The 24,701-nt window shown below is 42.8% G+C and overlaps 1 protein-coding gene across 12 annotated transcripts in view; it reads right to left on the bottom strand.

The window, feature by feature from the left end:
• Window positions 1-24,701, bottom strand: part of ptprfa (protein tyrosine phosphatase receptor type Fa) — a 541,915-nt gene that overhangs the window by 460,095 nt on the left and 57,119 nt on the right. For all 12 annotated transcript variants that reach the window (XM_084354897.1, XM_084354905.1, XM_084354902.1 and 9 more), the window contains exon 2: window positions 18,519-18,693. In XM_084354897.1, coding sequence (XP_084211023.1) covers window positions 18,519-18,612 — 94 coding nt within the window. In that variant the 5' untranslated portion in view covers window positions 18,613-18,693. The remainder of the gene's footprint in view (window positions 1-18,518; window positions 18,694-24,701) is intronic.

Genomic DNA, 24,701 nt, shown 5'->3' with positions numbered 1-24,701 from the left:
AGAACTCAGTTTTCGGCTTGCAAAAGCAACTGGTCTCAGGCCTTCAGGGTACTCTTGGTACAATACAGCTCCCAGACCCTTTAAGCTTGCGTCGACATGCAGAATGTATGGCTTTTGGGGATTAGCGAACGCCAGAACAGGTGCGTGGGTCAGACAGTAGATGATCTGGTGAAACGCATCTGTACAGGATTCGTCCCATCTATCTCCAAAGGGTTCTGATTCCTTCAAGTAGACTTTGTCCACATCTGGGGCATGCTTGCTTCTCTTCTGAGTTGGAGCATAGCCCTTGGTGAGTTCAGTCAACGGTCTAACGATTGCAGAATAGTTCTGTATGAATCTACGGTAATAACCGCAAAATCCAAGAAAAGACTGCAACGTTTTCAGGTTTGTTGGCTTAGGCCAGGTGGTAACGGCCTCAATTTTGTCTGGATCAGGAGCGACACCTTCGGCAGACACAATATGCCCTAGGTACTTGACCTTCGGCAAACAGATCTGACACTTGTCCACTGAAAGTTTCAGCCCAACTTCCCCAAGACGATCCAAGACCTTGAGTAGTCTCTCCTCATGTTCCTCCAGCGTCTTTCCGAACACAATCAAATCGTCAAGGTACACCAGAACTTGCAAGAGGTTCATGTCTCCTACCGCCTTCTCCATCAACCTCTGAAAGGTTGCTGGAGCCCCTGTAATGCCTTGCGGCATGCGCTCGAACTGGAAAAATCCTAACGGGCAAATAAATGCCGTTTTTTCTTTATCCTCTTCGGACATAGCTATCTGGTAATAGCCTGAACGCAAATCCAAAACAGAGAACCACTGACTCCCTGTTAGAGCATTCAGTGCATCCTCAATGCATGGAGTGGTATATTGGTCAGGTATGGTTCTGCTATTCAACAGCCTATAATCTATGCACATCCTAATAGCTCCAGTCTTTTTTCGGACAACCACTATTGGGGAAGCATAGGGGCTTCGCGACTCAGTTATGATCCTTGCTTGCAGCAATTCTTGTAAATGCTTTCGAACATCTTCGATGTCTGCAGGGGCCAGCCGGCGTGATCGTTGACGGAAAGGCCGGGAATCAGAGAGCCGGATTTTGTGCTCCACCCCTTTGGCCAATCCCATGTCCCACTCACACATGGAGAACACCTGAGACTTCTGAGCCAGTTTCCTCCGTAGTCTGTTTTTCCATTGTTCAGAGATAGGAGAGTCTCCAAAGTTTATCACATTTTCATCAAACTCTGGTGAAACAGTCTCTTTGGGGGGAATGGCAGCAACAGAATCGATATGGTACATACCTCCAATCACTGCTCCCGGAGGTATGGAAGTCTCTCTCGAAGATTCATTCTTGACTAATACTCTCAAATTGTTGACATCCAAAGCCCCACTGGGCACAACCATGGGATGGAGAAACACGTCGGCAGGTAAGGCAGCTGCTGGTGTTGAATCTACCATCAGAATTTCTTGTCCAACTGGTTTTTTCAACTCAACCTTGCACACCACATGAGTGCCACCATCTGATGGTAAGATCAAAGGGCCTGGACCCATCCATCTGACCCAGCCAGCCTCATCATCACAGGTGTGGACAGCAGTCCCATCGAGGGCAGACTGACCCTCCTGGACACCAACTCGAAACCCAAGTGTTTTCGTGACATCAACACCATTTTCCTTGCATTGATTCACCAAGCATCTGACATGGCTAGCGTTGGTGCCCACCACAACAGATGTCTCATCTCCGGTTGTAGGATTAGGACAAATGAGTGCAAGGACAGTAACAGTCTGACTGGTCCCTAACACCTCGGCTGGATACTCCAGGTCAACCACCACATAACCACGGTAAGGGTAGCTGACTCCAGACTCACTCAAACCCCACAGGGAAAGACCGGACACTGGCTGAATAGGGATATCAGGTAGGTGTTTTTGGTACCAGGGCTCAAATATGATCGTCACCTGTGAGCCACTATCTAACAAAGCAGTGCAGGGTTGTCCATTTACCTTCAATGGCACCAGGCTAGGCGGACCAACCAAACCATCTGGAATACACACTGTGTCCGACTTGTCTGCAGCACTTTTCTTCACAAAGCAGTTAACTCTACTAACTGTGGCATCACTTGACGGCTTGTTGTTTTTTGACAGCTTCAGGGCCTGAATAAGCCTCTTGATAACTTTAGCCTGGTTTTCCGGGTTTTGGCACTTCCCAGCATAATGCCCATTCTCTCCACATCGATAACAAAAATGTTCCTCCGGGACTTTAAAGGACCTTTGGGGAAAGCTGGCAACTGGCTTTAAAGCATTCACAGCTGAAACAGAGGCTTGAGGTTCAGCTACTTTCTTAGTGAACTTCTGCTGTAGGTGCTTTAACTGTTTTTTTAAAGCTGCTCTTTCACTATCAGAACTACACTCACTGGGTGCAACGTTTAGGGGAGTTTTCTCATTGCTAGCTGGCCCATCTTGAGTTGGTTTAGACACAACAGCAGCAACGAGAGTCTTTAGTTCTTTGATCTCAGACTTCAAGTTCTGTATTTCAATTTGCTTTGCATCAACATTTTGCTTATATGAACTGTGCACGACAGGTGTAATCTGCTTTCTTGAGGCCTCGTATTCCTCTTCTGTGCGTATCTCTTTTAACAGCTGGAGAAAGGTTGGTGGCTTTTCTTTCCTCTCTCTCAGACGAAGATTGACAAGCATCAGATCAGAGGCTATAGCCCCACGCAACAACTGTTCAAGCCTTGCTCTATCTGCATTACCAGAGGGAAGACCACCTCTCTGCACCACCCTGCCCAACGATTGTTCTAACCGTCTAAGGAAGTCAGACAGCTTCTCACCTGGTTGTTGCTGCAGTAAACGGAAAGCAAAATATAACTCTTCACCTGACTCTGCTGTCCCAAATGCATGCTCAAGCGCCTCTAAACAGTCTTCAGGGCTCACGTCAGGATCACTGGCTCGTGCAGCTTTTAAAATGTCCAGAGCAGGACCTCTAACACTTTCCATCAATCTCCGCCTTTTCTCTTTTGGCGAGCAGTCGCACTCTTCCACCATGAGCCGTGCTTGACCCAGCCAGTGGTCAAAATGCTCTTCTCCAGCTGGCGTGGGAGATAACCCAGAGAAAATTCTTAGGCGGCGATAGCTTCCAGGTTCATTTGATGACTTGGATGTCTTGTCAAGCAAATCACTCACTGCCCGAAGTATAGCCTCTGTTGACTTGGCTGCAGCCTCTTCGGCAGGAAACAATGTGCGGAGGTCTTCCACGTGCTGACCGCCTGCTTGTGATGGCCCAGACACTTGTGCACTGTCTGGGGTATCTTTATCTGCTAAGATGACAGACCACGGCCCTCCACCCTCAATAGGAAACACTTCAGAGGGAACCATGTCACCTTTAACAGCTTCCCTGCATTCACACAAAATATAGTACTGGTTGTGCCGTAGGTTGAAGGTTCGACCTCTGACTCGCACACGTCCCAAACTCTTCACTGTTTGCATTGTCTCTTCAATTGCATCCGTGTTTACTTCTTCTTGAATGATAACCATAACCGCATGAGCCTCGTCTAATGCCTCGCCACGGCACCATCCCTTTAACTCTGATACTAGCTCAGCTTGAGTTGCCATTTTAGCTTAGCAGTTAGCACTATTTAAAACTTCAAAACTTTCCCAGAATACTTACAAAACACAAGAAACCCACACTAAAATCCCAGCGGTGCCTCCATTTTATGTTGCGCCTCTCTAGTGTATTTAACTATAGTGAGAGGTGGCTAACCTGAGCTCTTTTTTTTACTATCAAACAATAAGGTGGGGTCTCTGCAATAAACTTCAAAGTACACAATAACCGTATGTGTGAAGAGTGATTTTTTTTAAATGTTGTCTCAACTTCACCTTTAAATCAAGTTTTTAACCATCAATTTTACTCTCTTATGAACTTAAATACTTTTGAAATATTAGTACTTTCAATCACTTTTCTAAACTTAGGATTATTCTTTTTGACCTTAATGAACTTAAAATATTAAACTCAGTGACACAACTGTTTAGTGTAAAAAAGAAAATGAATTATTTACTCACAAATTATATTCAGCAGGTACACACACTTTTTCAAAGACCTTCACAAAAATAATATATATCACCTTAACACATTAATGGGCCCCATGAAAATAAAATAGCCGGCAATGAAACAAAAAATCAGCTGTTCCAAGATACTGTTCATCCGATGCAGGCCTGATGCAGTTCGGGTATGTTGTAGCCTCAAAACAAATGGCTGCTTCGCCTCCACAGGGCGGAAGAAAAAAGAAGAGGTACCTTAATCCACAGGTGTTGTAGCCACACACACATGCGCTGAAGAACGGCCGAAGCAGGAGGAGAGGTGAAGAGATGATCCACCCGGAAGAAAAGAAGTCACACGTTGCTGTTGATCTCGCTGTGGCTCGGCTCCGTTGTCCGCAGCTCCCCACACGTTTTCACACAGGCTCTGCCGTCCGGGTTGCTAGCCGCTAGCTCGTTAGCAAAGTCCGCGTAAACTGCTAGCTACTTGGTTAGCCACTAGCTTCACTTCTTGCACTTGTCTTGGGTTGAGCTGTCCACTCAAACAGACAGTAACGTCACCACAAAGTCTACTGAAAAGTCCTGGTCGAACACCTCCACGACCCTGGTGACAGACATTTACTCAACAGTCTCTTTTCCTGCACGGTTTACACCACACTTCCCTCCATCTTCTCCCTCGGTTCTTCTCCTCGCTCGTTCTCCCTTTCTCTCTCGTTTTCCCACAAGTCATAGGCTCATTCTCACACCTTTCAAAATAAAATACATTCACAACCATTTGTGTGTCTATTTCTTCTTGTACTTTCAGGCATACTTAAACATAGTTACAGACATTTATAAACAACAAATAATTAACATATTAAATGCATAGTTCAATACACCAATAACATTAACCAACATTCACTTTTTTTTACTGAATGGTTTTAAACTTAAGTTTTTAATCATAAATGACATTTATTAACCATGAACTTCTTTTCTCTCTTAACTGCTATTTATTATGCAATTAATTTATTTTCTTAAACATATGCCTTTTTAATCTTCATAAATTTACACCGGGCTACATGTAGCTTCCTTGGCTAGGCGGCCAATGTTGTATTACATATATGAGGCTGAACAAAGCTGAGTTATGGACATGTGGCGTGGAGACGAGGACGCTTTTAAACTTGGCACAGGGATGTATGTTGGTGGAAATGGGAGATAGTTTCCTCTGCAGGTTGAGACAGTTGGAGATTCATGTCAGAGCAACTGTGGGAAACAGCGGCAGCTACAGTGGTGAGCTAATACACAACTGCTGCCTTACAACAACACTGAGGGGACACGCTGCCCTAAATTCGTAAACAATGATGTCATCGTCCATGACGATGTTTCACTGTAGACATCGTCACCCTATGTACATAACGTTACTTTTACAGCAACCATTTTTTATTCGGTAAATAGTAAGTGTTATAATTACTGTCTCAGAAGACATCATTCCCTTTTCGCTGTCATGTGGTGTTGTTATGGAGGCGTGGCAAAGCTGCCAACTTACAACTGACTGACGCCACACAGGCGACACTGGATTCCGGAAATCTTCGAGATTGCCACTTTAATACACCATTATGTAATGTTAATTAATGTTACCTTATTATTGTTATCACTGTAAATAAACTATTAAAAATGTACAATGAGTCTAAGTCCTCTCTCAAATTAACAACTGCTAGAATAGGATAGGAAAAACAAAATAAATACAGGCAAGTTGTTCTTTTGGGTTTTTTCATGCATCCGTAGTTTTCCAGGTAGTTATAAACATTGTCATTGTTGCTAGCTATTTCTGTTTGGAGATACTAATATAATTGGAAAGAATCTGTTCTGTTGATTCCAGTAGCACACAGACAGGTGCAGATTGGCCATCGGGAGCACTGAGAGAATTCCTGGTGGCTTGGAAGGCTGATTGGCCTGATATGGCCCTAACGACTCTGAAACTTAGAGCTCACACTGTCCTTAACGACTCTGTAAGGACACTCCCACACACAGTTTAAAAGCCTGCAAACTCCCCTCCAGTTAGTTAGAACTGAAGAAGCCTCTTGGATGAGACGTGAAGCGTCTTCAACAAACTGAAACAAGTCCAGTTGCCTACGATACAGCACCCTCATCAACACAACTCTGGTTAAGTTAGCGACAAAAAGGGACCATACTTAAATGCATTCCTTGGGTCAGAGCGGGCGACACTGACTCAAATTTGAATCTGCTGTCTAAAGATAAGCGTAAATACAATAAGATTGTGATAGTACTCAGCGTTAATGACTCCCATTAAGGGCTCCCGGAAGTCAGTAAAATTAATGTTGAGCTGGTGTGTACATTTGCTAAAACAATGTCAGACTCCATAGTTTTCTCTGGGCCCCTGCCAAATCAGACCAGTGATGACATGTTTAGCCGCATTTTATCATTCAACTGCTAGCTGTTGAGGTGGTGTCCAGCAAACAATACAGGCTTTGTACATAAATGGCAGACTTTCTGAGGAAAACCTGGTCTGAGAAGGAGAGACAACATTCATCCCACTTTAGATGGAGTGACTCTCATATCTAGAAATCCAAGTTTATTAGTGGTAGAAAACCATGACAGAGTTCAGATCAGGAGGCAGAGCTGCATTTCCACATGCTTTTCTGCACTTCTTTTACAGCAGTTACCTACCCAAAACCCCATTGAGACTGTCTGTCCCCCAACCACTTAAATCAAATAAAAAAGAGGTGTTTCACATAAAAACCTAATAAAAATCAACACTACAACTGATAAAATGTTTTAGGAACATTAGATGTGGACTCTTAAAGGGGCACTGTGTAGTTTTGGAGAAGAAATCCAAACTCAGCATTTTAATATTTACAATATTAATTAGGTAATAATACAAACTCAGAAATATTTATTTTTTCCATAAATGAATAAACAAGCTCTTCTCAGAAGAAAATAAGGTCGCAGAACACTGTTTGAAGCTATAAAGGTGGCAGGGTCCGCCGCATATAAGCAAAGTAAAATAGTAATAAATTGTTACAGTTTGTTAATTCAGTTTATTCAGTCATGAAAACAAAGAGTCTGTTTCTTTAGTTATTTAGCTTTAATAAAATTAGTCAATGAGCTTTCTCTTCTGATCAAAATTTCCTCCCCAAAACTAAACAGTGCACCTTTAAACATCAGATCTCTATCATCAGAAGCTGATTAAGCAAATTATTGAATATCAGATCATAACATTGATTTATTCCTTAATTACTGAAACCTGGCTGTGTAATAAGCAATATGTCAGCCTTAATGAATCCACTCCCATCAATCATATCAATACTCACATTCCTCAGGACACTGGCCATGGAGTTGCAGCTATATTTTACTCAAGCCTATTAATCAATCATAAAAACCTTAACTCACTTATAACCCGTTCGAAATTCTTTCTCACCAGATCCTGAAAAACAATGAAGCCAATCCTTTTTGTTATAGTGTACCGCCATCCTGGTTATTATTCTTTTTTTTTTTAAATCTGAATTCTGAAGTTTTTTATCAAGTTTTGTCCTTAAAAGAGATCAAGTAAATATCTTGAGTGGTTTTAATATTCAGGTGGACATTGATAATGATAGCCTTGGTGATGCATTTCCCTCATTAGTAGATTCGATTTACTTTAGTCAGTGTGCACATGAACACACTCACTTTTTAAATCACACCCTTTGACCTTGTTCTGGCATATGGCATTGAAATTGAACATTTAATAGTTTCCCCACAGAATCCTCTTTTATCAGACCATTTAATAACTTTTGAATTCCTATTACTGGACTACACGCCACAAGGCCATCATTTCTCTCCTAGATGTCTCTCTGATAGCACTGTAGCTAAATTTAAGGGAATGATTCCATCTGCTTTAAATTCAGTGCCATGTCCCAGTACAACAGAAGACTCTGCTAATCCTAGTCTCTCCTAGGTTGATCACCTTGTTGATAGTGTTGCAGGCTCTGTGCGAATGACACTTGACCCTATTGCCCCTCTACAAAAGAAAACAGTAAAGCATAGGGGATAAGCTCCATGGTACAATCCCAACACTTGCATATTAAAGCAGACATCCCGAAAATTTGAAAGTAAATTGCGTTCTACCAAACTGGAGGAAGCTCATTTGGTCTGACCAGAAAGCCTTAAAACTAATGAAACAGCCCTCCGCAATGCTTGTTATTCAGCATTGATAGAGGAAAATAAGAACAACCCCAGGTATCTTTTCAGCACTGTAGCCAGGCTGACAGAGAGTCATAGGTCTATGGAGCCTTGTATTCCTATAACACTGAGCAATAATGACTTTATGGGATTCTTTAATGATGAAATTCTACTTATAAGAGACAACATTCATCATCTTCTGACCTCCGATGGTATCAGTTAAGCCTCTAACACAGAACCCCTAGAAATGGCTGTAAAACCAGATTTACAATCAAAAGTTTACATACACTTGTAAAGAACATGAGTATATCATGGTACTCCTGAGTTCCAGTGATTTCTACATCTCTAATATTTCTGTGATTGAATGATCAGAACACATACCACTTTGTCACAGAAACATTCATGAAGTTTGGTTCAATAATGAATTTAAAAGAGGTCTTCTGAAAATGTGACCAAATCTCGTTCTTTCAGTCACTACCCTCACCCTCAGCTGTGGGTAGTGACCAAATATGATTGCGAATACAAGCAACCGAAGTGAGTTTCCTCAGTAGGGTGGCTGGGTTAGGGTTACCCTACTGAGCCTGCTGCCACCGACACCCCACCCCGGACAAGCGGATGGATGGATAGAAATTTTGGATCCAATAAGCCCATTTAAAAAAAACACCAGTGGATAAAGTAGTCAATAATTTAAGACTATTATATTTTATTCAGAATAGTCCACATTCATTATTTACCGGACTTCAACTTCCTTAATTGACAAATAGCGGATGGGAACACTAGAGCCCTATTCTCAACCATCAACAACATCCTGAAACCACCTGATGCTCTACCACCTCACTTACTCACAGCTACACAGTGTGATAAATTCATGACCTGCTTCAATACCAAAATTGAAAACATCCACCAGACATTGACTGCTTCAAATAACTCTACATCCTCTCTGCACTCTCTGCCCACATTTTCCATCAGCTCTCCACTTGCCAGCTTCAAACTACCAACTGTCTCCGAAATAACTCATCCTTAAATTCAAATCATCCACGTGCCAACTAGACCCCCTACCTACCTACCTGGTAAAAAGCTGTCTGCCTGCCTTGTCCTCTCTCATAACTGACATCTGGTGTTGTTCCATCATCACTAAAGACTGCTGCAATCACTCCAACTATCAAGAAACCTGGTGCAGACCCAAATGACTTGAACAACTTTCGTCCCATCTCAAACCTGCCATTTCTCTCCAAAATACTCGAAAGAACTGTTGCATCACAGCTAAATACACATCTGTCTCACTACAACCTCTTTGAACAATTTCAGTCCGGCTTTCGTCCCCTCCATAGCACTGAGACAACCCTGGTGAAAATCATAAACGCAGCACAGCCTTTGACACCGTCTCTCATGACATCCTCCTAGACAGACTGGCCTCCATTGGAATCACTGACATCCCTCTGGCTTGGCTGAAATCCTACCTCACTGGTCGCACCCAATTTGTTCAACTAAAGAACCTAAGATCCGGCTCCTCCCCAGTCTCCAGCGGTGTTCCCCAGGGCTCTGTCCTTGGCCCCCTCCTGTTCACTATTTATCTTCTGCCCCTTGGACACATTCTCAGGAAATTTCATATTCAATTCCACTGCTATGCTGACGATACCCAGCACTATATTTCCACCAAGCCTACCTCCACTCTACCACCGACAGCTCTATCCAACTGCCTACTGGAAATTAAATCATGGTTCTCAGTCAACTTCCTTAAACTGAACAGCGACAAAATCGAGGTCCTCATCATTGGTACCAGAATAACCCTAGCAAAACACAACCCCTTCTCCATGTCCATCAACAATTCCACTGTCCCACCATCACCTCAGGTAAAGAGCCTGGGTGACATCCTGGACGGCACCTTAACCTTTGAAGCCCACATCAACAATGTTACCCAGTCTGCATACTTCCATCTACGCAACATCAACCGTCTCCGTCCCTCACTTACACCAACCTGCACTGCTATTCTCGTAAACACCCTGATTACATCCCGTCTGGACTACTGTAACTCTCTCCTCCATGGTCTTCCTCGGAAATCACTCCATAAACTCCAACTGGTCCAGAACACAGCTGCTTGTATCATCACTCCCTCCACTGAGCACATCACTCCGGCCCTGCAGCAACTCCATTGGCTCCCTATTAAATTCCGCATTGATTTTAAGATTCTACCCCTGACTTTTCCCACCAGACATTTGCACTGCCGACACTGTCTCCACCTTTAAATCCCGCCCGAAAACGCACTTATTCCGAGTGGCTCATTCTGTATCAGACTAATCATACAACCACACCCTTGCCTATTTTCTATTATTGCACTATGTAATCCCACATCCATATTTATTTATTTATTTACCTAACTTTCACAATTGCACTAAAATGTTTTCTGATTTTCTTTTTTGATGCACCGTGTATGTGCATCTATGTGTGATGACCTTGAGTGCTTTGAAAGGCGCCTTTAAATAACATGCATTATTATTATTATTATTATTATTATTATTATTATTAATGGAAGATAAAGTGCTGGAATCCAACTGTATATTAAAGTGCATTCGATTTTTAAATAGCCCAGCCCTGTAACCTGACAGCGAGATAATGCAGGTGGCAGTAAGATGAAAATACGTATCAAGCGGATATCATTTATCAACCTATTGTAAAGTGAAAGCCTGACCTTATAATAATGATTTAGGGGACTAACAGTGTAAAACGTGACTAGGCTGTCTATTTTAGATAAGACTATTTCTCAACATCATTTAATGACTATATTTCCATGTGTGTAGATTTAAACATAGTCACTGAAATGCTGCCAGAACAAATTAAGACTAAGTATATTCAGTCTACATTCAAAAATTCACTTTTAAACATGGGCGGTTTGCTCATAAGGGCGATCAGGCGACGCACCACCAAAGGGGAAAAAGGAGGGATTTTTTTCTATCATAGTCTTCCACAGTGTTACAGTGGCTGTGACAGTTCTAGACAGTTTGAGCTGTTCTGTATGTCATTGTCCAATCAGCGCCGGGCAGTACTCCATGAAGTACCGCCCCTTTTGGGCAACTTCAGTCAGGTTGAAAATCGCCCAGATTGCTCTCATAGACTCTCATGTAAAATCAGTTTTTTTCATATTTCAGTCGTTACAATGCATTCTCTATGGGTTCTGGGAGGGCTCGCCCTAATGTGCTTCCGTCATACGTAATGTGAGCATAGCCGGCGTAGCCACCGCGCTAGTCACATTCGAGGTCAGCATGGCAAGTGTAAGGAGCAACTCCATCGTTTCACTGAAAGAAGTCCCTTTCAGTTGTCGTAGTAACAAAGATAAATTGGCAACGAAACAATTAGGACCTCCCAGACCAAATTTAAACATTAAACAAGTTTCTACCAAGGAGGGGAAATCATATAACCGGGGATTTTCGCGGAGCTGGTATGAGTGGAAAACCTGGCTAGCAGGCTGTGAAGCAGCTAACGCCTTATTTTGCTACACCTGCACACTGTTTCACCCTGATGGCAGCATGGCAGACACCACCGCATGGACAACTACAGGAGTCACCGACATGCATCATCTGTTTGAAAAGGTGAAGAAACACGAGTCCTCTAAGACCCACATGGACAGTTGTCTGAAGTTTCGGTGAACATCGCAACGCAGCTGAATGAGAGCTACAGGCTAGCGGTTCGTCGTCACAACGATGAGGTGAGCAAGAACCGACACATCCTAGCCCGCCTCGTCGACTGTGTCAAGTTTTGTGGAGTGTTTAAGTTAGCTTTGTGAGGCAAAGATGAAAGTGAGGGCTTCAACAACCCAGGCGTTTTTCGTGGCTTGGTTGACTTGGTGGCTTCACTGGATGAGGCATTTGAGGAGCACCTGAAAACTGCCACAGTTTTCAAGGGCACGTCAGAGACTGTGCAGAATGAGCTCCTGGAAAGCATGCTAGCGGTCACAGACAGGGAGAAACTCATTGCGCAAGCATATGATGGAGCCAGTGTGATGAGGCGAGAGCGGGCTGGTGTGCAGCAGAAGGTGCGCGCAAATTTCAAAAATGCCCATTATGTGCATTGCTATGCACACCAGCTGAATCTGATCATGCAGCAGGCCACTTCTCACGTCCCAGCAGTGAGAGTTGTTGAAAGAAGGCTGCCAAGAGCTTCATCCACAAGATGGAACTTAAACAGCAGGATCGTCAACACTGTGAACGAGAACCTTGATGACCTCATGCATTGTTTTGAATCCATCAGGACCTGGGTTCATTTGACAGCACCACAGTGAGGGAGGCATCTGAATTCCTGAGGATGCTGCAGGATGAGGACTTCTAGTTTTTTCTGCAGCTGTTTCATCAGATCATGCCTCACGTTGACATGCTGTACCAGCAGCTGCAGAAGAAGGAGTGTGTGCAGGCAATAAGGTAAGATAAAATAATATTGTTCAATCCTTCTCAATACTGAACCTTGTCATAAAGAAATACACTCATTAGGTACACATGTGTAATTAATACAATCCAAAACAACAGCTCTGCTATAAAATCTACATTAATGTAATTTATACATTTTCAGTTTTTGTTGATGTCAATAAGGTGATAATTCTACTTTGTTTATTACTGAGGTCATGGTGGGTGATTGTGGAGTATTAGAGTGCATTATATTGACTGGTGTTCCTAATATTTTGTCCACTCCATTAACATACAAAATATTAGAAACACTTTTCAAGATAATGCAATTCACTACACCACCACCACCCACTGCAACATCAATAATAAAAATAAAGTAGAATTTTGAAATGTATAAGTTTTGTAAAAGCAATCTAATAGCTAGATAAATATTACTGTTTTGAAATGGGCATTTTCTTCACTTTTCTAAATGCTACCAGGCACTCATATTTTCATGTACTGACACTGGCGGCGTTTCCCAGATTCGTTAAGAAGCTCTTAAGTGCTAAGATCTTCTTAGGAGCGCTCTTAAGAACGCTGTGAAAGAAGGATGTGTTTCCCAGAGTCGCTCTTAGCTTAAGAAGATCTTTCACTAAGAAGGAAATGTAAGATGGAGCTGACCCACTCTTAACAGCCTTCTTAGCGACCAAATGCTCAGTGATCAAGCCGCGTCAGGGAAATTTACATCCTCCACTTTTCGAAATAATAAAACAATGCTCAATGTTGAAATGCGCTCATAGCTGCGGACCACTGGCGCAAGAAACATAGGTTAATAGAAGGAAAAAAACATTTTATTGAATTACACGTTTAAGTTTTCCACACACATCTGCATATATGAGTTTATAGTACTACACATAAAAACACAACAACCCTGTGGCATTTCACAGATATCAAGGAAACAGATGTAATTAAACTCAGCTGAACCTCATCCAGAGAGGCTTCCCCTGCTACTCTATATAAATGCGTTGCCAAAGTCCGCGCGTGTGAGAAACCATGGCTACAATACAGCACATTCTCGCTGCGAACCAACAGCGTCGCCGTGAGCGAAGCCAGACGGTTTACATAAATGCATACGTGCGTCAGCACTTCTCCCCACTGGACGTGCTGTCAGACCGGGCTGTCCAGGCAAAGTACCGGCTGCCCCGTGCGGAGATCCAATAGCTGATCACTCTGGTGTCTCCACCCCTCCCCGAGAGCAACCCGCTGCAATTTTGGCCTCAGCCCGGAGGTGCAGCTCCTGGCTGCGCTGCGTTTTTACGCAGTGGGGAGCTTCCTGGAGGTGGTAGGGGACGGCACCGGCCTCAGCAAGGCATCGGTGTCACGGAGTGTGGCAGCTGTGACACCGATTCTCCTGCGCCATGCCCGGACCCACATAAAGTTGCCCACCACACGGGACGAGGTCCGCCAGGTCCACCAAGGGTTCCACGCAGTGGCTGGGACCCCCCGGGTGATCGGTGTGGTGGATGGCACCCTCATTCCAATCCACTATCCCTCCCTGGTGGATCTGTGCTGGATCGGTAGGAAGCACTACGCGGCCATCAACACACCCACACCCCCCCCACACACACACGATACATGCGTAGCCTAATTGCACCTGTAGGGGGACCACGGGGCGCTGTGTGTGACTTATGCGCTGATAAAGAGGTGGGTGATCGATTTGATTGGCATCGATTGATTCAGTTTCAGCAGCACCGCGGTGGACAGCTACCACTAAGAGCTTCTTAAGAAGCTTCTTTGGCTTGATCTTAAGGTTCTCCTAAGAAGGCAGTTAAGAACGCATCTTGGAAACACCCGTATCTTAGCGCTCCTTCTTAGCCGAACCCTTCTTAAGAGCCTTCTTAAGTCCTTAAGAATGATCGAATCTGGGAAACGCGGCCACTGTTGGTCTGCTTGCCTTCAGAGACTCCTCTCAACAGCAGCAGGAAGTAGCAGCAGGAACCACAAGACCAAGGAGGGCCTTGGGAGAAGAGGAGAAGCAGAAGCTATCAAGGGAGATCTGCAACACAATCCTGGCTCACGCCAAACAAAGGTTCTCCTTCAGCGACCACCTTGTGAGTGCAACACTGCTACAGGCAGAGATGTTTGAGCAGCACTGCAATACATTTCCTGTCGAGGCTCTGAATGCCACTGGAAGGGCATATCCCATGCTGAACAAGGCAAGGCTCAGGACAAAACTGTCTCTCATCTATGAGAATCCAGAATTCAAGGACTGCTGTGATGCTCTGGCACTGTACCAGGTTCTGCAGACATACATTCTCCAGGAGACATTTTCTGAGACTGTGGCTCTGTTAAACATTCTCATTACCATGCCCATGACAACGGCTGAAGCTGAGCAGTGTTTCTCAACGCTGAAGAGTATCAAGACGTTCCTGCACCATGCAATGGGCCAGGAACATCTGAATGCACTGGCCATGCTCTCCATGGAGAGGGAGCTAGTCAGGAACATGCCTGATTTCAATGAGAGGGTTAATGATCACTTTGCTGCTTTGAAAGAGAGACGAGCAAAATTTCAATTCAAGTAATGTAGTGTAGTGACACTCTCATTCTTAGTCTCTGTCTCTCTCTCTGTCACACACACACACACACACACACAGAATCTATTAACTGTTGATGTTGGTTTTTAATAGTTATTTTTTTCATTCAAATGCTGCTTTCAGGCAATATGTTCATCTGTTTATTTTTGTTCATGTTCATTTTTGCAAATCTATACAATTAGCCAGAGATTATATTTGTATTTATAGTTCACTGTTGAATGTGTGCACTTTCATTTGCACTTTAAATCTTTAAATCTTTAAAATGTTGTTACTGATATGGCAATCTGTACATGTAATGTATTTACTGTTTGTTTCTGCAAATACAGAGTATTGTTTGTGCAATGTTGAGCAATTTGAATGCACTACCCCTTTATTTGGATTTATATAAACTACTTGTAATTGTAAATAAATACTTTTAATGTTTTTTACTTATATGGAGTCCCCTTTGTAATTAATAGTAAAGCAAGCGTATCCGTCCACATTCAAAGATATTTGAAGGCAAACTGATTCACAGTATATCTCTCTGTTGATCTTGGATGTAACTTTTCCCTGTAGCTGTTACATGTGGTATGGCTATGTAAGTTGACCAGAAAATAACAAGATGTGGCAATTGTCTTGCTGCCTATTAATTTTCCCATTGAACGGGTCACCTTAGTCATCATCAGAACAGTTGCCCCCCCTGAGAAATTTGTCATGAGCCGCCACTGCTTTTAAACTACAGCATAACATAACTATTTTTTTAGGGTATATTATCTATTTTATCAACTTTTACGTATGTATTTTGGGTCCAGTAATTGAGTGCACCTGAAATTTCGTTGTATTTTGTACAATGACAAAGTCTCTATCTATCACCACGGCATCTCCAGACTCTTTCAGGCCTGTCACATGTGCTCAGTGTGAACCTGCTCTCCTCTGCGAATAGAATGGGATGCCAATGGCGGACCTGCCAGTCCTGGTGTTCTCTCGTGAATGCCAATCGGGCTGTACAGTGCTGGGCTGTTAGTAAAGGTACACTAACGAATGTCTGGCCCTCATGCCACCTTCATGGTCTCTGTTTCTGACAGTTTGGTCAGAAGCCTGTTCCTCCTCGCACAAAGGAGTAGATGCTGGTCCTGCTGCTGGGTTTATGCCCTTCTACGGCCTTCCATAAGAATTGCAATTCTTGTCTCCCACGATTCACATTCTATTCACAAATGTAAAAAGGAGGGTAGCACAGCATCCAAACAATTTACAGCGTGCACACGCTAGAGCTTAGATCGGGCCCAAAAAATCAAGCCCGACCCTACCCGAGCGCGTGCATGTTGTGTCCGAGCCCGGCCTGTTTTGTTGAGCCCCTTTTGTCTAGTGGGTAATGTAACCTGTACGATGAAGAAGAGCATGTGTACTTCTGCTCCCCATGAGAAAGGATACTGCCAACAGAGCGAAGACTCCCCATTTTATTTTGTCTTTATTTTGTAAAGTGTTGTTGCAAGAACCTCGGCCTGTGTTCGTTTGCATGTATGCCTTTAACATCTAGTGCCGTAGAGACCTGCATGGTGTGGTCAGTATTATGAATAAAAGTGCCGTGCAGAAACCCCCACATGCTGCCTGCTGTCTCTTGAGTAACCGGAGCTACCCGCACTAAAGTGGACCATCACCTTCCCCTTCACCAGCCCACGTTACAGTGGGCTGTTAGAACTGACGCTCTCAACTACAACTCTGAGGTGTTTGAACTACAGAAATCTGTTTACAATTATCTTAATGAATAATGCGACAAGGACGAAGCATGTACACTGCATTGTTTGTTTATTCAGAATGGAATGGATCACAAATGAATAAAGTAATGATTAAAAAAAACAAAAAAAAAACACAAATGCTTGATCAATGGCCCAGCCCAGCCCGGCCTGAGGATAGTGGCGGTAAATATCGACCCGACCTGGCCGGTCAAGTTCGGGCTCGGGCTCAGGCAGAGAATCTAAACTCTAGCATACGCTAGAGTTACATTGAAGTTCATCATCAAACAAGGCAGAGTTGCAAGTGTGTCTTCTATTTAATGATTGAATAATTACTGTTGAGAGGTGAACGTGAAGTAGGCCACATGTTTGTGTTTAATTTTACTTATGTCCTCACGAGATATTAAGACGCATCATTAACGGAGTGGAGCAGCGGTCAGAAGTAGCAAACAAGACCAGCTGGCAACTGCTAACAGGCTACTAACACACACCGCAGCATTCAACACATTAAACAAACTCTGTGGTGAAGAAAATAGCTCAGTTTTTTTAACTCAAAAAACTGTGCTTCTGCTCAGGTGGCTTGTACAACGATGCCAATCAATAATCAATTCTGAATTGGACACCCAAAAATCAAAATCAAATCATGAAATTGTCAAAGATTCACACCCCTATGTTAATGTTTTGTACCAATAGTCCTCCAACAATATTATTACAAAATCGATATCAAAGTATTACATTACATTTACAGTAAAGTTGCAGCCTCAGGTACCGAAATTCAGCACTCAGAAGTACCGAAGTAATTCAGATGGCACCCTTAAAAGTACCAAGTTCAGTACACAACCCTAGTTGCCTGCCAGGGGCATTCAGGGCTGTAGCCCTGAAGAATAACTGATTAACGAAGACGGTGAATAATATAACCCTCTTCTCACTAAGCCATTTGTCATGAAAGAAGATGGCAGTATTGTAATCTTTAGTGAATGCAACAGAGGCAAGACCAATCAGAGAGGGGCTGCAAAAGTAGATATAATCGATTCTTATTGGCTGCAGGTGTCTGTGCTGTGACAGGTCTCTCCAAGCAGTAGCTAACACATCAAAATGGACGTCAGGAGACTTGTCATAAAAGATTTGATGCTAAGCCAGGAAAACAATGTATGTAAATGTATTGGTTTCAATTTACGTGAACATGTGAGCAGAGCATAAGTTACAGCTTAGGTACTTTGTATTGCATTAGCAATTAGCTATAGCTAACAGACACACACACCTGCTGTGGCTCATTATAACCCACATCTTTGAATGTCCTGAAGTCCAGGAAACACCCCTGGATTTGAGAGATCGATTTTAGAGAGATGAGCTGTTGTTGGAAGCCCTGTTTAACATTAATATTAACCAAAAAAGTTTTTTCATTGCATGGCTTGAGAGCTTGTAAAAAGTAGGCAGTGACAGTTGGCAGCCTTGTTTGTGATGCTAGGAAGGTGGCATGCAATGACGCAAAATTCCCCTCAAATATATTAAAACTCAGGTAACGACCCTGTTGGGAGTTGAAAGTACAAATATTTGTTTAAAAATGTAGCTCCATGGCACCTACTGTAATGGTTCTTACCTGTAAAACAAAGTGTTCACATGTGGTCAGAGCTCTGAGCTGTTTGTATAATAGTACTCACTCTCTGTGTGAGAAGGTAGCACCAGTCTGGCCAGCAGCAGGAGATAAAGAGGTCCCCTGGTGAGAGGTGACAACTGCGTGAATCTAAGGTCCATGGTCTGACTGCTGGTACACTCTCCTCTGGTGCTGACACTGTTGCTGTTTGGCTACAACCACACAAAATCATAGAGTGATATCTGCAAAGAGACAAGAGAACTGATGTCAATGATAGAAGTTGTGTGTAGCTCAGGGTTTGCCCCAACACAGAGAGAGACACACACACACACACACAAGGATAAGACACATATACATGTATGATTCTCAAAGAACAACAGAAAAGCATGATTTAGAAATGACTCAGTGTATAGTTCTTCAATTGCAATTGCCTATGATTAGATTGTTGGTTGCAGGAAAAGAGATAGAGTTTTTTGTAAACTCAGATGCAAAACATTCTTTTGTTTTCATCCTGTTGTCCTATAAATTTAATGCTTTGTGGTTTGATGTCTGAATTTGGTATCATAGTACGATCAGTGGCCATTTGTGATTGCAACACAACTGACCCCTGATGATCCACAATTGGCTGATGTTCCTAATGAATTGTGGGCAAAACACAAATATGATGTAGGCTTGGTGAAAACAGCAGCACCATTGGTTGTCACACCTAAGTCTGATTATAGACATTGTAAAGCTCAATATCCATTGAGTCCAGAAGCTATTGAAGGAATAACTCCGGTATTTGAAAAAACAAACACTTTGTGTCTTACTTTCCTCTTGAAAAAAGAAAAAAAAAATCACCCAGTTCCACAGAGAATTTCTCATGGATATCCCCCTTTCATGAAACATTTTTTAACTCGGCACTGAGTTAAAAAATGTTTGAAAAAAAACATTGAACATTTTTCTCTGTTTCATACATGAAAAAGAAAATTTACAACATAGAAAATGGATCACCAGAAAGGTGAGAACATATTCTCACTTGCCCCTCAGGGCTTCTGTAGAGTCGGCTCATCTCTGCAGAAGAAATAGGCCGACATTAAAAATACAATCACAAACAGCATAGACACTATTTATGTCGTGGCAAGCAAGAATAAAAAGAACAGATGCCAAAACAATCACTGCAGATTGCAAGTCATCTTGGGAGCTCCACTCCGGAGCCCAGCACTTTGTCTGAGCAGCCCAACTGGTAACCATGTGCACCAAAAATGCAGATGCTGGTACACAATAAAAACACACGTATACTGTAAGTACCAGTGCTATGTACCGTTCCGTAACTGGCCACTGCACTGTATGGAAGTAACTTAAAGCCACTGCTTGAAATGCAGAAGGAACATACAGCTGTGGAAAAAAATAAGAGACCACTGCAAAATTATCAGTTTCTCTGATGTCACTATTTATAGGTATGTGTTTGAGTAAAATGAACAGTTTTGTTTTATTCTATCACTATCTGCTGACAACATTTCTCCTAAATTCCAAATAAAATTTAGAGCATTTATTTGCAGAAAAGGACAAATGGTCTAAATAATGAAGATGCAGTGTTTTCAGACCTCAAATGAAACAAAGAAAACAAGTTCATATTCATTTATAAACAACACAATACTAATGTTTTAACTTGGGAAGAGTTCAGAAATCAATATTTGGTGGAATAACCCTGATTGTCAATCACAGCTTTCATGCGTCTTGGCATGCTCTCCACCAGTCGTTCACATTGCTGTTGGGTGACTTTATGCCACTCCTGGTGCAAACATTCAAGCAGCTCAGCTTGGTTTGATGGCTTGTGACCATCCATCTTCCTCTTGATCACATTCCAGAGGTTTTCAATGGGGTTCAGGCCTGGAGAGTTGTTTTCGCCCTCTGCCGGTCTGTAGCTTTGTTGTCCCCATTGTCTGCTGCTTGACCTTGTTCTTATGAACCGCCGTCTTAGAAATTTTAAGGATGGAAGCAACCTGACGCTCACTGTATCCCTCTGCCAGTAAAGCCAGAATTGAACCCTTCTTTTCCTCACTCAAAACTTTTCTTTTCAACTCTTTTGACATGGTCAATAGTTATTATTTATTCCAATTACTTTTGAGGTACTACTAGCACTGTTTTTGCCATCCAGCTGGTCCTACTGCAAGAGGATAGTGATGACCACAGCAGTGGTTTTTTTAAACTTTTCCTCGTTAAATAAGATTTGGGTACAGGTGATCACCTAATCAGTACCTCAATAAGTAGGATGAGGTGTGCTTGTGTTGGGATTCAACAGACACTGGAATGGAACGGCTGTCATACATGTAGAGATGCTGATTTCAGAAAAATTTGCAGTGGTCTCTTAATTTTTTCCAGAGCTGTATGTATCTTGAACCAAAACTTGAGTGAAAATAGCTTCAAGAGCTCTGACAGAGGCTTAGAAGACACAAGAGCTGGAGGGTAATCTGGCAACTTTCCAGTCACAGGCTGCTCACTGTAATCATAACACCAATGCCACCCAGTCCCAAATCCCTGGGACTGTGCATGTGTTTGTGGAGAGAGAAAGGTTGAGACACTGGAACTAATGTAGAAATGACTGTTTAATAAACCACCCCCACAGAAAAAATTTGTCTTAGTCTTAGTCTCATCATGGTTCCCAGCTCCAAAACATCTCCAGGTCTACTTGAGTGTATATAAAATGGCCTTCTCTGACTTCTCTCTCAAACTATAAATACTCAGTTGATACCAGATTTAGGACATTTTACACAATTTGGCATCTTACAAATATAATTTTAGAAACTTTAATGTGATGTCCATTGCAATTTTTTGGAGTTGAAAAAAGGTTTAAAAATATTCATATGATGTGTTTTTCAAAAACATCCAAATATGTTTAATTAACCTAGGATACAGCCTGAAAAAGCACAGACTTTTCCCAGTTAGGGTCAATTTAACATTAATGTACTGCTTTGTTTATCTGTTTTCATTCTTTGCCGTGATATTCCCCTGATTTTGTGACATATAAGCCTTTGTGCCGCAGCCCTGCCCAGCAGTATCCAGGGGAGTAGCAGATTGCTGGGGCCCAGGTTTCTGCCAGGCTCAGTTGGTCACATCCCCTCAGTGCTCAGACCAGGCTGCCGTTGAGCTAGAAGCCAAAACTCCTGCCACTGGGGACGTCATCCTCCAAGAGAAACAGGTTACAGGGTAAAATTACAAGGTCAATTTATTTACATTTTTTAAAACACCATGGTCTTACAAAAAAATAGGTTTGAGTCCTTTGTGCTACATTCACAGAAAAACACAGGACAATCTATTTTAGAAAATGAAGTATTGCTGATGAATTGAGGAGTCAGGGCTAGCACCCTGCCTGTCTGCTCCTTATTCAGCTCACAGCTGACCGTACAAAAACATAATGTACTGGACATATGGGAATGAATCATATCTGGCGAAAGAATTATTCCTGCGACAAAATATGCTGGAAAACCTCAAAGACAAGAGAAAGACAGTAGGGACAAGACAACGGTGACCAACAAGAATGTGCACTGCGAGACAAAAGGTGAGTAGCCATCAGTGAAAATCAGACAGGGTCAAGCAGGAAAGCAGGTACAGTTTGAGGCGGGACCATGCAAAAAGTTTGCTGTATAAGCATCATCAGACACATTCTTAATTTGTCGGGCTACTGTCCTACACCTATGAAAAACAACACTCTTCACAATCAGTCAATCTAAATGTATGATGTATGATGTGTATTTTGTTGCTAACTGTGGTCATCAGAGAGTGGGAGCTCTCTTTTTTCTCTGAGGATCTTTATCTAATTGAAAGGTGCCAGCTCCTGCAGGGATTGGCTGGATGCCAGTGACAACATCACAGCGGATTGGCCAATCTGAGGGGCCAGCTCCTTCTTAACTTCTGAGAGTAAAAGTCTAGGAGAATTATTGCTGGCAGCAGTGCCCTGACTCTCCTTGCCTCCAAAAACCTTGTGACTTTGTGCTAGTACTGTGTGTGTAGTTTGTAATATAGGGTGAGCCTGTTTTTCTGTGTATAGATTGTCAGAGTAACTTTGCTATGTATGTGGCTTAGCGGACTACTAGTTGCTAACCCACCTTGTATTGTTAATAGAGTCCCTTGTAAATATCTGAGCATGAAGTGTAGGGGTGAACTGCCATTTCCTTTGACATCGTTTTCTCCTGTTTTTATTAAGTTTAGGGTGGTAGGTTTAGTAAATCTCCTTTTGTTTCTTTCTTTTTCTGTTCAGGGTTTAGATAGTTTCAACTGGGGATAGTCGAGGTTTTGTTTGTTGTTTTGGCCTTTGGTTCACCCTGAAGCTAAGCTTTGTAAATAATATTCAGTCACTGTATATTGTAAATAAATTGTCACTTGTTTTGTACCTAATTCCACCTCCTGTGCTTTGTATTTATGCCATGCCTCTGCACCCCTAGAATGGGGCATAACATAATGCTTTAGAATACACGAAAAGATGCCTGCTGATTTGAGTAACAATGAGTAACATTATCATTTAAAAAAGAATTAAGAGACCACTGCATATTTTTCTGAAATCAGCATCTCTACATGTATGACAGCCATTTCATTTCAGTGTCTGTTGAATTCCAACACAAGCACACCTCATTCTACTTAAAGGGGAACTACCGTTTTTTACAACCTGGACCTTATTTCTAGCATAAAATATGATCATTTACTCACCCAGATAACGTTGGTGTCATTTGAAGTTTTTCGGACGAAATTAGATCCAGTGGAGCGCCGCTATATCCATATAATGCGAGTGATCCAGGCACTGAAACACAGCCTCTATATAACGCATTATCTGCCACAAAACTAGTTCATTTCACCAATATTTTGTTATGATACGCGAGTGCTATTCCCCTCTGAGTCCGGGCTTGTCTGTAATCAACATCCGGGGTCAAACTAGCAGTAGCAGCTACAGGTAAACAAGCCGTCTGTCGCGGGTGCGCGCACAGCTCAGAGACGACATCTTCCAGGTCAGAGGTAGTAGGTCAACCTACAGACTCCGGATGTTGATAACAGGCAACAGGCAACTCAGAGGGGAATAGCACTGGCGTATCATGACAAAATATTGGTGAAATGAACTAGTTTCGTGGCAGATAATGCTAATAGAGGCTGCGCTTCAGTGCCCCGAACACTCGTATTATATGGATATAGCGGCGCTCCACTATTGACTATTGACCATGTCAAAAGAGTTGAAAAGAAAAGTTTTGAGTGAGGAAAAGAAGGGTTCAATTCTGGCTTTACTGGCAGAGGGATACAGTGAGCGTCAGGTTGCTTCCATCCTTAAAATTTCTAAGACGGCGGTTCATAAGAACAAGGTCAAGCAGCAGACATTGGGGACAACAAAGCTACAGACCGGCAGAGGGCGAAAACAACTCTCCACTGACCGGGATGAGCGTCAACTCATTCGAATGTCACTCAGCAACCGTAGGATGACATCAAGTGACCTACAAAAAGAATGGCAAATGGCAGCTGGGGTGAAGTGCATGGTGAGAACGGTTGGAAACAGGCTCCTAGGGGCAGGGCTCAAATATTGTAAAGCTATAAAAAAGCCCTTCATCAATGACGAGCAAAGAAGAGCCAGGCTGAGGTTTGCAAAAGACCATAAGGATTGGACCATAGAGGACTGGAGTAAGGTCATCTTCTCTGATGAGTCCAATATCAGCTTTGCCAAACACTTGGTTGTCTAATGGTTAGATGGAGACCTGGAGAGGCCTACAAGCCACAGTGTCTCGCACCCACTGTGAAATTTGGTGGAGGATCGGTGATGATCTGGGGGTGCTTCAGCGAGGCTGGAATCGGGCAGATACGTGTTTGCGAAGGACACATGAATCAAGACACGTACAAGGTTATCCTGGAAGAAAACTTGCTTCCTTCTGCTCTGACAATGTTCCCCAACTCTGAGGATTGGTTTTTCCAGCAGGACGATGCTCCATGCCACACAGCTAAGTCAATCAAGGTGTGGATGAAAGACCACCAGATCAAGACCCTGTCATGGCCAGCCCAATCTCCAGAACTGAACCCCATTGAAAACCTCTGGAATGTGATCAAGAGGAAGATGGATGGTCACAAGCCATCAAACCAAGCTGAGCAGCTTGAATGTTTGCACCAGGAGTGGCATAAAGTCACCCAACAGCAATGTGATTGACTGGTGGAGAGCATGCCAAGACGCATGAAAGCTGTGATTGACAATCAGGGTTATTCCACCAAATATTGATTTCTGAACTCTTCCATAGTTTAT

The sequence above is a fragment of the Pagrus pagrus genome, assembly GCF_965226575.1.
Source record: "Pagrus pagrus genome assembly, chromosome: 6".
Taxonomy (NCBI): domain Eukaryota; kingdom Metazoa; phylum Chordata; class Actinopteri; order Spariformes; family Sparidae; genus Pagrus; species Pagrus pagrus.
This window is presented reverse-complemented; position numbering and strand designations above follow the sequence as displayed.